Here is an 18,267-nt window from a genome sequence, read left to right on the forward strand (position 1 = left end):
GCCATAATTATGGCTAATCGGTGTATGAACAAAGCAGAGCATGCTTGATATTGTAGAATAATCCCAAGAGAACAATCTTAAGAGAAAATCCACAGGTGTGTGTGTGTGTGTGTGTGTGTATACAGTTGTGCTTGTAAGTTTACATACCCTGGCAGAATTTATGATTTCTTGGCCATTTTTCAGAGAATATGAATGATAACATAAAAACTTTTCTTTCACTCATGGTTAGTGTTTGGCTAAAGCCATTTATTACTCTTTTTAAATCGTAATCACAACAGAAAGTACCCAAATGACCCTGATCAAAAGTTTACATTCCCCAGTTCTCAATAGCATGTATTGCCTCCTTTTAACATCAATGACAGCTTTAAAAAGGAAGTAAAGCCTCTTAAAAAAAAAAAAAAAAATTACACCCTGCAAGGCAAAGGCATAATGAGCTAGTATGCATAGCATACTAGCTCATTATGAATTACCTGAGATCGAAGCCCCGGCATCGGCCCTCCTTCGCCTCCTCTGACACCGCCATCGATCCCGGAGTGCCTTCCGGGTATTGCGGCTCCGGCGCTGTGACCGGCTGGAGCTGCGATGACGTCACTCCCGCGCATGCGCGCTGGTGCCACCACTAACGGCATGATCGCCGTTAGAAATGGCATGCTCAGTCCACCTGCGCCCGATGTCTACGGCACGCTCAGTGCACCTGCGCCGTAGACATCAGTGTCGCTATTCCTGCAAATATCTCCTAAACCTTTTAGGTTTGGGAGATATTTCTTGCACCTACAGGTAAGCCTTAATCTAGGCTTACCTGTAGGTTAAAGTGGTTGTAATGGGTTTACAACCACTTGAAGTCTTTTGTGGTATTTGTGGATGAGGCTCTTTATCTTCTCAGATGGTAAAGCTGCCCATTCCTCTTGGCAAAAAGCCTCCAGTTCCTGTAAATTCTTGGGCTGTCTTGCATGAACTGCACATTTGAGATCTCCCTAGAGTGGCTCAATGATATTGAGGTCAGGAGTCTGAAATGACCACTCCAGAACCGTCACTTTATTCTGCTGTAGCCAATGACAGGTGGACTTGGCCTTGTGTTTTGGATCATTGTCATGTTGGAAAGTCCAAGTACGTCCCATGCGCAGCTTCCTGGCTGATGAGTGCAAATGTTCCTCCAGTATTTTTTGATAACATACTGCATTCATCTTGCCATCAATTTTGACCAAATTTCCTGTGCCTTTGTAGCTCACACATCCCCAAAACATAAACAATCAATCTCCATGTTTCACAGTAGGAATGGTGTACCTTTCATCATAGGCCTTGTTGACTCCTCTTCAAATGTAGTGTTTGTTTGTGGCCAAAAAGCTCAATTTTGGTCTCATCACTCCAAATGACTTTGTGCCAGAAGGTTTGAGGCTTGTCTCTGTGCTGTTTGGCGTATTGTAAGAGGGATACTTTGTGGCATTTGTGTAGTAATGGCTTTCTTCTGGCGACTCGACCATGCAGCCCGTCTTTCTTTAAGTGCCTCCTTTATTGTGCATTTTGAAACAGCCACACCACATGTTTTCAGAGAGTCCTGTATTTCATCTGAAGTTATTTGTAGGTTTTTGTTTGCATCCCGAACAATTTTCCTGGCATTTGTGGCTGAAATTTTAGTTGGTCTACCTGACAGTTTCAACAGAACTCCTCATTTTCCATTTCTTGATTAGAGCTTGAACACTGCTGATTGGCATTCTCAATTCCTTGGATATCTTTTTATATCCCTTTCCTGTTTTATACAGTTCAACTACCTTCTCCCGCAGATTCTTTGACAATTCTTTTGCTTTTCCCATGGCTCAGAATCCAAAAACGCCAGTGCAGCACTGGATGAAAAATGCAAGGGTCTGTCAGGAGTCCAGAAACTCATTGACCTTTTAGGCCAGGTTCACACTGGTATGACATGACAGTTGTACCACTTTGGATCTGACTTTGCCCTGCGTCTTGAAGTCCAACATGCGTCTGACTTCAATGAACAGGGATCCGACTTTGATCCATGACAATACCAGGCACTGTCTGGTATGAATCTTTAGGGAGAACTCCATGCACAATGTAAAAAAAACCCGGCATGGGTACTCCCTCCAAGAACATACCAGGCCCTTCGGTCTGGTATGGATTTTCAGGGGAACCCCCACCCTGAAAAAACAGCATTGAGGGTCCCCCCCAAAATCCATACCAGACTCTTATCCGAGCACACAGCCTGGCAGGTCAGGAAAGGGGGTGGGGACAAGCAAGCGCCCCCCCCCCTCCTGAAACATACCAGGGCCTCAACATGGGGGGGTGGGTGCTTTGGGGCAGGGGGGGCCCTGCACCCCCCCCACCCCAAAGCACCTTGTCCCCATGTTGATGAGGACAAGGCCTCTTCCCGACAACACTGGCCGTTGGTTGTATAGGGTCTGCGGGCGAGGGGCTTATCGGTGTCTGGAAGCCCCCTTTCACAAGGGGGCCCCTAGATTATGGCCCCCCATCCTATGTTAATGAGTATGGGGTACATTGTACCCCTACCCATTCACAAAAAAATTTTTCCAAAATAAAACACATTACACAGGTTTTCAAAGTAATTTATTAAGGCAGCTCTGTTGTCTCTTCCGATTTCTTCCCCCCTCTTCGGCTCTTCTGCCTCCTCCACTGACGTCTTCTGCCTCTGACGGTTCTTCTCCGCTCATGTCTTCTAGCCCTCTCCAGTTGGTATAGGGCGGGGTCACTAGAGGCTCGCCCATTATGATGTCACCATCCCATCATGCCCCGGGTGGTGATGTCACAAGGGGCAGGCCTCTGGTGACCCCGCCCCATGCCAATATAAGTAGTGGCACATCACACACCCGGCATTAGAGCGGGAGAGAGCGTCGAGTCAACATCGGAAGAAGAGCAGTGGGAGAAGACAGCGGAGAAGACCAGGCAAAAAAGCGAGAAGACAGTGGACAGAGGGAGAAGAACTGGAGAGAGAGCGTAAAAGAACCGTCAGAGGCAGAAGACATCAGCAGAGGACACAGAAGAGCCAGAGAGGGAGAAGAGATCGGAAGAGGCAACGGAGCTGCCTTAATAAATTACTTTAAAAACATGTATAATGTGTTTTATTTTTGACACTTTTTTTAGGTGAATGGGTAGGGGTACAATGTACCCCATACTCATTCACATAGGGTGGGGGCCCCCTTGTTAAATGGGGCTTTCAGATTCTGATAAGCTCCCTGCCCGCAGACCCCGGCAACCAAAGGCCAGGGTTGTCGGGAAGAGGCCCCTGTCCTCATCAACATGGGGACAAGGTGCTCTGGGGTGGGGGGGGGTGCAGGGTTCCCTGCCCCAAAGCACCCACCCCCCCATGTTGAGGGCATGCAACCTGGTACAGTTGAGGAGTGGGGGGCGCTCGCTCGTCCCCACCCTCTTTCCTGACGTGCCGGGGTGTGTGCTCGCATAAGGGTCTGGTAGGGATTTCGGGGGGACCGTAACGCCGTTTTTCCAGCGTGGGGGTTCCCCTTAAAATCCATACCAGACCGAAGGACCTGGTATGCTCGTGGAGGGGGAACCCATGCAGTTTGTTTTTGTTTTTTTTTTAAAGTTGTCGTGGAGTTCCCCTTCAAGATCACCAGAGCACAAGTCGCATGCCGAAGTCGGATCAGTCAAGACGGCGATCTGACTTTGATCCAACTTCAGTGATATTCAATGGGCTGAAGTAGGATCAAAGTCGGACCAATGTAGTGCAGGGAGCATTTTCAATGTTGAACCGACTTGTGTCGGACCAGTTAAGACGGCTCCCATAGGGAAACATTTTCACAGGTCATGCGACATGAGCTCCCAATGTTGGCCAAGAAATCATAAATTCGGTGTGTGTATGTATGTATGTATATGTGTGTGTATGTATGTATGTGTGTGTATGTATGTGTGTGTGTGTGTGTGTGTATATGTGTGTATATATATATATATATATATATATATATATATATATATATATATATATATATATATATATAGTGTATATATTCACACGTATGCATTGCACAGAAAGTCAGGAAATAGGGAACACCCAGGGAAGCAGAGACAATCATCCATACGTTTGTAGCTCATAAGATTCTCCTACCTACAGACAATGCACCTACTGCTTAACAATGTCTGTTATCTTCCTGTATAGCAGTTTAACATATGTCCCCTGTTAGGTAATTAAAATGCTGTATATGTGCCAGTGTTTATCTGTTCCTTTTTTTTATTCTAAATTAGTTTGATTTTTGTCCCTGCAGCTGGTTGGCAGTTACCTTACAGAGCTCTCTGGCTCCCTCTAGTGTAATGTGGATCTGAAACTGTCACTGTTCCTTTATAACTTTTTGTTAAAGAGAATGCAAAGCCCCTTAAAATTCTTAGATAACTATGTAAATTAAAGCAACCTGATATAATGAATATGTAGCATTGTGGTAGTTTATAATTATTTATAGGGCTAGTCATATTTACTCATTACATACTTTTTCTAAAGTTGGCCATACATATTTTGTGAATGGCCAAGGGTAAAAAGAGAGAAAAAAAGCTTGATACCCCATGCACCCCACAGCCCGCCATAGACTGATCAAAATTCAGCTGGTTCAGCAGGAACAGGACAAATTTTCAATCTATCTATGGGCAGGCTGGTTGTACTGAAGTCGATATAGCGATCAACTTCAGTACAAGCAGCCTGTTATTTTTTTTTTTTTTCTACGATCGCTGCTGCTGGCTATAGCTGGCAGCAGTGATCATTGTATTCTGACAGCGGGGAACCTCCCACTCTCAGAATACACTGACTGTGTTGATGGAGGAATCAAGGGATTTCCTTTCCTTCAATCTATGATTGAAGGAAAGAAAATTGCATAATGTATGGCCTGCCAACATGGATGGATAAATTTCCCCTACCATGGATGCTGGCTGTCAGAATACCCAAAAAGGACTGCATCTGATTGGCTACAGTCACTGTTTAGCCGACTTTTTTCCACCTACCTCCTTTAATTTCTTAGTCAGTTTGTTGAGCTGAGTGGTGTTGGCACGGCCGCTCATGGTCCAAAGTTCTTGTGATTCACTGGAAACTGCTAAAATACAAGCCATGTATAACCAGCTTAAAGTGACAAAGTCTTGTTTTTTTTGTTTAAAAATAACAAACAAGGTTATACTCAGATGGTTTTGCACAGAGCAGCCGGGATCCTCCTCTTCTCAGGTCCTCCGCAGGCGCTCCTGGCCCCTGCCTCCTGCCAAGTGCCGCCACAGCAAGCAGCTTACTATAGGGGCACCCGAGCTGAGCCGTTGCTCTTTGTGTCCATTCAGACACGGAGCTGCAGCTCGGCCCCGCCTCCTCTCTTCTCATTGGCTTACTGACTTTGACATCAGCGGAAACCAATAGTACCTACTGCTGTGTCTCAGCCAATCAGGAGGGAGCATCCCAGACAGCCGAGGCTCTTCTGCAACATCGCTGGATCGAGATGGGCCTCAGGTAAATATTAAGGGGGCTGTTGCACACAAGGTTTTTTATCTTAAGATAAAAAACCTTCTGACTTTTAGAACCACTTTAAAGCCTCCTTATACCCCTTGCACACTGGGTGGATCTGCTTTGATCAGCAGGGGATCTGTCTGCTCATCCCCCACTGAGCAGAGCGGGCAGATGCAGAAGGGACGGATCTTCTTCTGTTTGTTTTTAGAGGACCAGATCGGATCAGAGGTATGTGGGTGTAAACAGACACAAGTCCGTTTGCACCCATAGATCCATAGGGATACATGAACCATCCGATCGGGTCCGCCTGACTTGACCAGATCGCCCGTGTGAAAGGGGTCTTACATGGCCATTTAGCTGCCCACAGCAGAATCCAGCAGTAAGAATCAGTAAATATCTGAGCCTGGACATTTATAATTGCATCCAGGCTCAAACAACTGTCCCTAACCACAGGTAATCCTGTAGTGTGTGGCTACATATGACCAGCGGATGCTGCTGTCAGCCTGTCATTAGTTTATATAGGCTGAGCAACCGCTGCTATTAGCATGCACCTGACATGTGATAGAGGCCTTAGGGTTTTTAAACTGATTGAAAATAATGCACTACCTATATGGCCAATATCTTATTACCACAGTTGTTTAGAAGGGAAGCAGAGTGAATGCTAATTTATTGTTCCCTCTAGTGGCTGATCTGCAAATCTCTATGTTTTAATATATTAATATGGAATAACAAGCATGTACAAATGTGAACGTCTTATCAAAAATGACTTTAAGATTAATACTGCAATAATAAGTCTAAATAGGTGCTCAGTGAAAATTCTCTATGCATTCCCTTTAAACTGGAGAAATTTACAATGTAAATGGAAGATTAGAATGCAGTGTCAGATTGACATCTCAATGATGTCTCTAGGCCCAGGTTCCTAGGGAAGATTTTTTTGCAGGTTCTGTATGCTCTTGCACACTCCCCCACCACTCCCAGGGCTGTGTAAATGAGCCCCTAGGTTGTCCATAAAGTCTATGAAACTTGTCTGTAGCAGATTTCTAAGTCAGTCTCCATGTTTTTTTAAATTCTTTTTAAAGCTTCATAGCATGATGTCATTATACCAGAGTATTGCTCACCGCACACATGAGCAGGGCCGCTGACAAAGAAGTAGCATCAGCCCTCCTGTACCGGGCCTGGCCCAGCCAGTTCAGCAGAGGGGCCTAGAGGCAAAAAGGGGGCTCCCATCTTCTGGGCACTGGTGTAGTAATACCGCGCTCAGTTGCAATTTAATAAAAAAACTTCCCGAGGCCCCATTTCTTCAGCAGGGGGCTAGAGGCAGAAGGGAGTATTTAATGATTTTCAGGTGAAGTAATCTGCTGCGTTTCCAGACAAGGACAAGTCCCATTACTTTTATAAAAAGGATGTATTCCAATTTGGCAGCAAAAGTGGAAAAACACTTTAAAATGAAAACAAAAAGCAGTCCCAATACTTTTGTTTTTCATCCAACACATCTGTAGTGCACCAAGCCCTCCCCTCCCCCTTGTTAGTAGTAATCAGGTGATCTAAGAGCATGTTCTGTATATTCATTACTGTTTTTCATATACAGAAAGCTTGGTTGTCATACTAACAAATTTCTCACAGATGAAACTTGTATTGGAAATGTGAGAATGGACAATACAAGAAGTAAAAATGATAGGAAATTACAAAGCAAGGCTTCAGGAAGTACGTTGCCAGTGGCCTAAAAATTGCTAGGCCCCTTTTCACATGAACGTTCTGATTGGGTCCACCTGTCCATTTTTCAGACGGACTTGATCGGAATCCCCATTCACCTCTATGGAGCGGCGGGTTTAAGCTGAAGTGTCCATTTACACCCGCCTACATCCAATCCCCTAAAAACAGATATTCCATTCATCAGATCAGATGGTAGTTGGGTGTACACGGACAGGCGGTCCATTTAAATCCGACCGCCCATATTGGAGAGCAGGTCGTGAGCGTTTCCGGTCTGCATAAGTAGAGCGGACACAGACCGGTCATCCGCCTGCTTAGTGGGGGATCAGCAGACAGCTCCCCTGCTGAGCAAGCGGATCGGAGGGGGAGTCCGCCCCATGTGAAAGGACCCTTTTCGCGTGCTGCAGTGGATTACACAGAACCCAGATGAGGGTAGATTGGGGAAACTCAATTAGCACAACTGCAGTGTTTGCTGATGGTAATTAATAGCCCAGTGATCGGCTTCACTTGTTGCCTCAGAGTGGAAGGTAAATGTTTTTCAAGCTGGATAAGAAATGTGCTGTGGACTTAGGCAGTCACAGAGGGAGTTGGGGAAAACAAATCGCACAGAAATCTATAAACTCCAGGCTTTAAAATATTAAACCCCTAATAATGTGGAGGACTTTAAAGAAAACGCAAGAGACTCACAGTTCAATTTGCCTTAAGAGGGCAAAACAATGCCCTCCTGATCCCATAATGGCAATGTGACAGCTAACAAGATTAATATATGATTATCTCCGTTTATAGAGCTCAGGAGACTTGTATGCTTCATTTTGCAAAGAATTTGTAACAAAGATATTAAGTCCTTTTCTTCAGTTGTTTACATCTCATGAAAAAATATATTACAACAAAATATACAGAATATCCAATCAATAAATGATGAGCACTTTACCATGAATTGCTATGCAAGGTGGTGTTTATGGTATTAGTGTGAAAAATGTAGTGCTATAACAAGATATAGTAATTTTAATACATACAGTGCTGGAACATAATAATGCTCAAAAGTTAATAAATATTGAAGTCCAACCAGTGCAACGAAAGAATGTGAAGAACCAAAATAATACAAATAAAATTAAAGTCCCATAATGAGATTCAATGCAGTGAAACATAAGATAAAAGTCCAACTGTGAAGTGAAGATTTTCCAATATGAAGTATAATCCCAAAACTGGTAAATCCTTAAAGTGAAAGAGATTGAACACTCTTACTGGAACAGGTGGATCCGGATGTCAGCGATCCCGAATCAAACACCCTTGGAAACCCAGATAAGTAGCTCTCCCAGATGAAAGTGGGGACTCCAGATCTCAAACGGCATCTCCTCTCCGCTGGAACAACCTCAGCAGTATCCATCAAATAGGAGGTAGGAGGGCGATTAATCCAATGAGAACTACACGACTACTCTCATCCAACCAAAATGTAGGGGAAAAAAAGAGAAGGAGTGCTCCAATGGTGCAGGTCACAAAAGTAGGTTTATTGAAACCTACAAGTATAAAAATGATTAAAATAGTGATCACATGAAAATAAAAGCAATGTGGAGAGCGATGAGCCTTGCCCTTGCCAGTGTTTATGGTATATTTTCTTTCAATAAAATGTTGTACTGGATGGATATCACCCATTTTCATGGATCTGACCACAAGAAACATGTCTCAGTTTTTCACATGGAGATTGTTTCCCATGTCGTCTATGAGAAAGTTAAGAGGCTGCCATTACATTAAAGCTCCACTCTGAGCAGAGAAAAATTGTCCCTTTGCAGTGAGGCTGCACCTGCACTCCAAGAGTAATAGCTAATTTTGTCTAGGAGAGAGAAGACACTGTTTTACTTACCTGATCCTCTGCTCCCCAGCAGATGGCGCTCCCCATGCTCTGGTGGTGGACTGTGCCTCAGCATCATCACTTCCAATGCAGGGCTATGGAAGTGACATCAGGACCTTAGACCACTGGAGCTTGGGGTTGCAGAAGCTGCGGGGACTGGTCTACCTGCAGGGAGGAGCAGAGGGTTGGATTGATATACTTCCTTTTGTTGTTCCCATAAGCATAAACAAGCAACTAACCCCTGCATTGCAGGCACAGCCACATTGCGAGGGATACCTTTTTATTGGCCTGAAGTTGGGCTTTAAAGTTGAACTTCAGCCAGTCTACTTGGTACATCCTTGACATACATAAGTATGAACTATTATAACCACCTTCATATACTGTAATTCTGTTTTAGGTATTGGTATAGATCTGTGCCTCTTTTACAGTGATGCCACTATTCATTATTGTAGCTTTGCTGCTTCCTATGATACCTGTCTGCTCAATTTACCATGAAGAAGCAACATCGCACTGATAGGTTTTCCATTTTTAGAGTGCCTAAACAATGCTCTCCCTCCTGGTCTCGGGGCCTGGAAGCATATTGGGTTGACAGTATATTGTGACTTTGCAGTGTGACCAGTCACACTCACAGTGTGTAATCTATGTGTGATTTTGAGAATCACCCACTCAAGTTTCCCTTCCAGTCCCCTCACCAGCTGTTGGTGTGAGAAAACCCAAAAGCATGTCCAGACCTGAACAACATGATGCAACAAGCGAAAACCAGACCACTTGTTCCACCATCGGACTATGGCTATTTAATCTAGAGATTACAAACTCTCACCGTGCTACATCCAAAACTCAAGAGAAAAAACAGTACTCAATGTTTCAAAAGATAACAGACTTTTAAGGCACAACAAGGAGACAAATGTTAAATTCCCAAGAAATTTGTTATTAGAAACATTAAAATGTCATTTAAATCTAAAAGTCTAAAAAACCCCAATGGGGATCACAAACCTTAGCTGTGGAATGGGCTCGGGCTACACATACATTTGCATATAATCTATGTACACAAGAAATATTGCTGGCGAGAGGTGCCGAAATGTCCCTCCAAATGCAGGCTGTCATCACATATAGTTATAGCTTTTTTTGGACAAATTGGGTTATACATTGCATTGAATACAATGAACAAAATGTATTAGACAATATTCATGATACAAATTTTGTCTAATACATATTGTGCTTTGTATTTGGTGCAACGTATAACCCAACTTGTCCTGAAGAAGCTATATCTATAGCGAAACCTGTTGACAGCCTGGATTTGGAGTGACATTTGGGCACCTCTCCAGAAATATTTCTTGTGTACATTTTCTACGATTATATGGAAATGTATGGGTAGCTGGAGCCCATTCCAGAGCTGGGGTTTGTCTTTGTAAAAACCTGTGATTCCCCCCTTAGGGTTTTTTGACTTTTAGATTTAAATTACATTTTGTTGTTTTTAATAAAAACATTTTTTGGAGATTTTAACAATTGTCTGCCTCTTGTTGTGCCTTAAAAGTCCATTATCATATGGAATATTGAGTTCTGTTTTTTCTCTATGGCTATGGAATTCATATGCCATCAGACTTCTCCTTCTGACATGTTTCGCTCTGGAACAGAGCTCTTAATTTTCAGAAGATTCTGGAGTTCATTATTAACATACTAGATATTGATATTGTAATTTTATATGTGTGCGTGTGTGTGTATAGAGAGAGAGATAGATATAGAGATATATCTATATATTATCTATATATATCAGTCTTTTTTAATGGTCTGCAGATCAAAAACAACAAAAGGCTTTCCATTGTTAACTACGTTAGTATCCTTTTTATCAGATATTTTTGATTGCACTATATCTTCTTATTGACACTTTTTTTTTTTTGGGGTTGTGTGATCATATCTGTCTCTCTTCTTTCTTTGTTCCAGGGTGTGAAGGAGTTTAAGTGTGAGGTATGTGGACGGGAATTTACTCTGCATGCCAACATGAAGCGTCACATGCTGATCCATGCCAGTGTCCGCCCATTCCAGTGCCACATCTGCTTTAAGACGTTTGTACAGAAGCAAACATTGAAGACCCATATGATAGTGCACTCCCCTGTCAAGCCATTCAAATGCAAGGTACACAGCACACTATCTGCCCTTACTAGTACCCCTTGTGAACGGAAGGACTATTCTATTTATAATTGTCATCGGGGAGATAGTCAAAAAGCAGAGATAAATTTTACAATTTAATATCTAAGGTATTACAATTCTATAGTATCCCCTGGACTTGTTTCAAGCTGAACAAGAGTGTCAGTGCTCCCATTACCCCTACATAACCCAATAATATAAAAAACTGCCTATCCATTAGAAGATAATGACATAGTAATTCCTGGAAAACCGGTGAGTTCTGTAATGGTTTACGCCAAAATCTGTTGGGCTGCAATGTGCACATGAGAACCTCTTTGTCATTCCCAAATGATAGTCCCAGTGTAAATTGTGCTGTTCCGGTATGTAAAATTGATGTATTCTGAAATGTAATTCTATGATTCAAGATATATAGGCTTTATTTTTTTTGTAGGTAATATGAAAACGCCTTAAAGTATGGCTTTAATTTTGTTTTCTGAATTTGTACAGTATCGCTGTGATGCCATGTCAGATTTGTTCCAGGATTGTAGAAATGAATGGTGCATGACCTTAGAAGACTTGAATATATTGTTCATCTACTTGTATTTTGTTATATAGGTTTGTGGGAAATCTTTCAACCGAATGTACAACCTGCTGGGCCACATGCACCTCCATGCTGGATACAAGCCCTTTAAATGTCCCTATTGTTCCAGTAAGTTCAATCTGAAAGGCAACCTCAGTCGCCACATGAAAGTAAAACATGGAGTTATGGATATCACTTTAGAAAATCAAGGTAAGTGCAAAAAAAGTACACAAAATAGATCACTCGTGCAGGCATGAATTCCTGAGATGTAAACGTGTAGCGCTATTAAACCCAATAAAAGTGTGTGTATAACTTTTAAAGTTATATGAGAATTAGTGTGTAACACGTATCAGGTGAACAACACACTAAAAATTTGTGTATAACTTTTTAGAGTTGTATGAGAATTAGTGTATAACACATATTAAGTGAACACCACAATACACAGTAAATCAAAAATCAAACAATAAAGATATACCGTATATACTCGAGTATAAGTCGAGTTTTTCAGCACATTTTTTTGTGCTGAAAGTGCCCCCTCGACTTATACTTGAGTCAAGCACTTTTCTGCAGCAAAAAATTTCATTTTCCGAACCAAATTTGGGGCTCCGTATCTCAGGGCCACTTTGTGCTAGGAACCCCTAATTTGATGTGCCAACCCAGTGGAACTGGTACCACAACATATCCAAAGCTGGGGTTTCTAGCACTAAGTGGCCCCGAGATACGGGGCCCCAAAATTGGTTCGGAAAATGTCATTCTCTGCTGCAGAAAAGTGCTTGACATTTTCTGAACCGACTTTGGGGCCCCGTATCTCAGGGCCACTTAGTGCTAGGAACCCCAAATTTGGTGTGCAAACCCAGTGGAAACATATCCAAAGCTGGGGTTCCTAGCACTAAGTGGCCCCGAGATGTGGGGCCCCAAACCCGGTTTGGAAAATGTCATTCTCTGCTGGAGAAAAGTGCTTGACATTTTCTGAACCGATTTTTGGGGCCCTGTATCTCAAGGACACTTGGTGCTAGAAACCCCAGCTTTGGATATTTTATGGTGCTAGTTCCACTGGGTTTGCACACCAAATTTGGGGTTCCTAACACTAAGTGGCCCCAAGATACGGGGCCCCAAATTCGGTCAACTGTGTCCATCTGCAGCAGTGTCATTTCGGGACCCTTTGGGTTCAGAGACCCCAAATTTTGGCTGCAGCTAGGGGGCATCTAGGAACCCTTAACTACCGAGTTTGAAGTTCGGGGGACCTATGGCTGCAAATGGGCACAGTGAGGCTGCAAATGGGCATTGTTGACCCTCTTTTCCACTTACAGTAGCTGTGCATTTCTCAGCCTCGTCTTATACTCGGGTCACTAAGTTTTTCCCATTTTTTTGTGGTAAATTAGGGCCTCGACTTATACTCGGAACGACTTATACTCGAGTATATACGGTACAGTGAATATATCAATAAAAAGTGATTAAACAAATAAATAAGTGTTATATCCCTAAGGGGTGTTCTAAAAAGGTGAATCAAAAGTTATATACACACTTTTATTGGGTTTAATAGTGTTACACATTTACATCTCTATACACATCGCTTCTAGTCTACAGCTGTGTTGGCCGCTATTGAACCTTCACAAAAATCCACAAAAAAATCCTACTGTGTAAACTACCTAACCGCTTATATTTAATGCATATTGTTATGTTCAAAGGAAAACACAATCCTGTGCAAAACCTGCAATTCAAAGTGACATTTCTGTGCAAAAAAATCCAACATATATGACTGGTGTATATTGTTGCTGTAAAACTGGGTTCAGAAATATGCATATACCGTCCTTAAACCCTGGTGTATAAAAAAAGTCCATTAAAGTGACAATGTGCTCCTTCAAATTGTTCTGTGCTTCTTGGAAAACAGTGACCCATAAGAAACGCACTCACCGCTATTATTCACCCCACAAGGAGGTATTTCACCTTCACAGTATGAGCCACTGTGCAGCCTGTGGAGTGGGAGAAAACTTCCTGTCCTGTGTTCTCCAAGTGCCTCCTTGTCTGCGATGTAAGTGGTCTCCTCACTGTTAACCTCTAAACATTTATTAATAATACTGATGGGTACTCACATTTATTAAAAATCATTAAAAGCATAAACAGTATTTAAAAACAGGAAACTGGAGCGATCTGCGCTCCACGGCTCGAAACCGGAAGTGATGCAATGACGCTGTATAGTCCCTCACTATGGGTTTCGCCAATGGGATGTTATCTGGAGTGGAGATGATGCTCCAGATGACGTCCGCTCCAGATGACATCCCATTGACAAAACGCGTAGGAATGGACTATACAGCGTCATTGCATCACTTCCAGTTTCGAGCCGTGGAGCGCAGATCGCTCCAGTTTCCTGTTTTTAAATACTATTTTCGCTTTTAATGATTTTTAATAAATTTGAGTACCCATCAGTATTATTAATAAATGTTTGGATATTTGTAAGGTATCACACTATGGAGTCTCTTTCCTCTCTACATGTGGGCAACATCTAAGAGGTTAGCAGTGAGGAGACCACTTACATCGCAGACAAGGAGGCACTTGGAGAACACAGGACAGGAAGTTTTCTCCCACTCCACAGGCTGCACAGTGGCTCATACTGTGAAGGTGAAATACCTCCTTGTGGGGTGAATAGTAGCGGTGAGTGCGTTTCTTATGGGGTACTGTTTTCCAAGAAGCACAGAACAATTTGAAGGAGCACATTGTCACTTTAATGGACTTTTTTTATACACCAGGGTTTAAGAAGGTATATGCATATTTCTGAACCCAGTTTCACAGCAACAATATACACCAGTCATATATGTTGGAATGTTTTGCACAGAAATGTCACTTTGAATTGCAGGTTTTGCACAGGATTGTGTTTTCGTTTGAACATAACAATATGCCTTATATATAATCAGTTAGGTAGTTTACACAGTAGGATTTTTTTGTGGATTTTTGTGAATATACAAATATTTATTTTCTGCACTTTTATTGTCACTTTTTGCACTAAATGCACCCGTGACACACACCCCTCAAGTATTTAGAGGTTGTAGGTCACCTCTTAATAAGAGCAGCGCCATACCTATCCCCTCTTTTTCACATTTCTTCTAAATTCACCTTAGGGTGAATTTATTGATAGAGGCTGCAGCTCCTCATTTTTTATTTTCACCATAAGCGCAGGGATCTAATCATTTTTTCACTTTAGTGATAGGAAATATATATTTTTTATGTAAAAAAAATTATATACCTTTTATCCGGGGTGCTACATATTTTTGTGTCTAGTTTTCGTTTCAGTAAATTATAACAGGAGTGAATTAGTAATACTATCAGTGTATCCCAGCATTTTAAAGCCCTTTCATCAAAAAGATTTTCAAAGTTATAATTAATTAATTTTAGCCAGTCCACAGGGCTTTACCTTAAAAGACAAGTTCGGGATTTAAAAAAAACAAACATTCTTACTCACCTCGGATAGATGCTGCATCTGTCCCCCACCGTCTCTAAGACTGGGAACCAAGAGATCAAAGAGCTCCCGGTCTTCAGTGAGCAGAGAGCGGTGACTGTCAGTCACTGCTCTGTGGGCTCCGCTGGGCTGTGAAGAGGGCGGTAGCAGCTGGCTCAGGCTCTCAGCGGTGCGCTAAGAGGCTGAGCCAGCTGCTGGGTCAGGCATCTGGGTGTATTCTGACATTAAAGTCGGGATCTCTCTAGAGCCTGGAGTGGCTGAGTGACGTCAGCTGACAGAGAACTTTAGCTGAATACAGGTCACAGGAGTACAGAACAAAGTGCACTTCTGTGACCCACAGAAGAAGTAGGGCCAAAAGAACTTTGGCTTTACTTCTCCTTTTAAGTTTTGTAGGCCTGTAACCAAAGTGTTTTCTTATGCCGCGTACACACGAGCGGACTTGCCGGCAGACTTGGTCCGGCGGACCAGACTCCGTCGGACAATTCGATCGTGTGTGGGCTCCAGCTGACTTTTTTTCCCAAAAGTCTGACAGACCTAGAAATAAAACATGTTTCACGTCTTTCTGATGGACTCGAGTCCGGTCGAAAAAACCGCTTGTCTGTATGCTAGTCCGACGGACTAAAACCGACGCTGAGGCAGCTACTGGCTATCAACTTCCTTATTTTAGTCAGGTCGTACGTCATCACGTACCAATCCGTCGGACTTTGGTGTGATCATGTGTAGGCAAGTCCGTTCATTCGGAAAGTCCATTGGAAGTCCGTCGAAAGTCTGTCGGATAGTCCGTCGGACCAGTCCGGTCGAAAAGTCCGCTCGTGTGTGTACGCGGCATTAGTGTATATAAGAACTAAACATGATTGGACCCATACCTTGGATGAGGATTATTCTATCCTTTTCTGGGTTTATGTCAGTAGCACTCTCATGAAGGAAATTAGAGCTACTCTGGGTTTGATGTGGGATAATATGGAGGAAGTAAAAATGAAGGTCATTCTAATACATATTGGATTATGGCCAACACCTCAATTTCTCTGTTTCATTAGAAGTAAGCCGTAGCACTTTCCTCTGCACACTGCTGGTAAATTTGGCACTAAAACTAATTTACAGTAAATAAACATCAGATAACCTGTTTGACTGGTCATGTATAATGGAGAATAATTTACTGTTCATGTATAACTGCATTTACTTGGTGACTTCCATGGCGATGGTCCCACAGTATTCAGTGGTTGTTGGTTTACTTTCTTTTTCTAACTTTTAAATAATTCTATTTCAGATCATATGATGGAACTGCCAGATACTGAGGGTAATGACATGGACAGCCAGCAAGAGATGGAAGATTATGAAGAGAATTCTTATGAATACAGTGAAGCAGACAATGTGACTGAAGATAACAGTTCACCGACTGATCAGTCCCTTAAAGAAATGGTCTATTACAATGTCTTGTAGTTCCAGAACAATATCCCACATCTGAAGGAATTTCCAGCTTAGCGCAAGATTTTTTTTTTTTCGTATTCTATAAAAGAAATGTTTTTGCGTTCTGCCATTTATTAAAGAGCGTTGTACTGTCAGCAGGGACCATGCCTTAGAATAGTGATAACTTATACAGAGCAGACTGTCACATGGCCTCTCGAGGTCTGACCTGCTAAAGGACAACGTAATAGACTTCTGTGACATTGGCTAATACATGCCTATTTGCCTTCATTTAGTTGGACATTGGAGAATTCATTGTAGGCCTTTTTAGGACCACATAAAAGACTGTATCTTTTGTGTTTCAGTAGTTTTATGCACTGGCATTATAAATGTTTGTGTTTGATGCATACTATTTGGGTTTTACTGTTATCTGAAATCTAATTCAGTGACCTGAAGGATACCTGGCAAAGCTGTAGGGGAGTAATCCAATTACTCAGCTCCAGTATCAAAGACCTGTGTGTTGCACATAGGGAATTTCTAAGAAAAAGGATCTCATTTCAGTGAATGGAAATTAAAATGAATCCTTTTTGGCAGCAATGCACCTGATCTAAGAATGTCCACAACGTTCCATCTTATTGGAGGACTGATTGTATTCCACGTGAGGAGGATCCTTTATAAATGCTGGTGGAAAATCTATAGGACTAGATACTTACAACACATATTCTACCTCTCCTGCTCTCTGTCTCCCTATGTACATGAGAGCAGCCTCCTGTTATTACACCAAATATCAGTATCCTCTTCTTAAAAAATAAATATCTTTCTTGACCATTTAGGGACACAGGATTCCTTAGACTGTTGGGTTATACTGACGCCTACAGGAGAAATGGACATTGGAAAAAAAAAAGCTGTTGGCCAGAATAGGATGACCATGCCCGCAGCCATCTTGCCCCAGTTTTTTGCTTGTGTCCTCAGGAGAATGAATGTGTCTCCTGGGTCTCTGCTTGTTTTTTCTGCAATCAACAACTGCTGATAAATTCATGTCTGATAAGTTAAATCATGGAAGACTCTCCAGTCTGCCAACGAGTATGTGTTTTTTATAGTGTTATATACTGGTGTTCTGTCTTCGACAACCCCGAAGTCCATGTCAGGAGCATGTAGCGCTCCTGAGCCTTGATATCTGCTGGTCTCATTCCAGCATCCTGGTTTTGGCTGTGATACATTCTCCCCGTTTGTTTTTCCACTTGCAAGGCAATTGATGTAGCCAGTCTCTGGGTGGAGACCAAACCTCATTTTTCAACAGCTTCAGCCCCGGAAGATTTGGCTGTTTAATGACCAGGCCATTTTTTGAGATTCGGCACTGCGTCGCTTAAACTGACAATTGCGCATTCATGCGATGCTGTACCCAAACAAAACTGATGTCCTTTTTTTCCCACAAATACAGCTTTCTTTTGGTGGTATTTGATCGCCTCTGAAGAGCGACAATTTTGAAAAAAACACAATATCTTTTACTTTTTCCTATAATAAATATCCCACATTTTTTATCAAAAAAATTTTTTTTTCCCTCAGTTTAGGCCGATATGTATTCTTCTACATATTTTTTTTTTTTAAATCGCAATAAGTTTATATTGATTGGTTTGCGCAAAAGTTGTAGCGTCTACAAAATAGGGGATAGATTTATGGCATTTTTATTA

The 18,267-nt window shown here is 42.3% G+C and overlaps 1 protein-coding gene across 1 annotated transcript in view; it reads left to right on the top strand.

Annotated features, from left to right (window-relative positions):
• ZNF710 (zinc finger protein 710) overlaps positions 1 to 18,041 on the top strand; it is a 113,461-nt gene extending 95,420 nt beyond the window's left edge. The window contains exons 3-5 of the mRNA XM_073618485.1: positions 10,956 to 11,147; positions 11,754 to 11,928; positions 16,440 to 18,041. Of these exons, the coding sequence (XP_073474586.1) occupies positions 10,956 to 11,147; positions 11,754 to 11,928; positions 16,440 to 16,612 (540 nt within the window). The 3' untranslated portion in view covers positions 16,613 to 18,041. The remainder of the gene's footprint in view (positions 1 to 10,955; positions 11,148 to 11,753; positions 11,929 to 16,439) is intronic.
• Positions 18,042 to 18,267: the final 226 nt, after the last annotated feature.

Source organism: Aquarana catesbeiana, linkage group LG03 (assembly GCF_042186555.1).
Source record: "Aquarana catesbeiana isolate 2022-GZ linkage group LG03, ASM4218655v1, whole genome shotgun sequence".
NCBI lineage: Eukaryota > Metazoa > Chordata > Amphibia > Anura > Ranidae > Aquarana > Aquarana catesbeiana.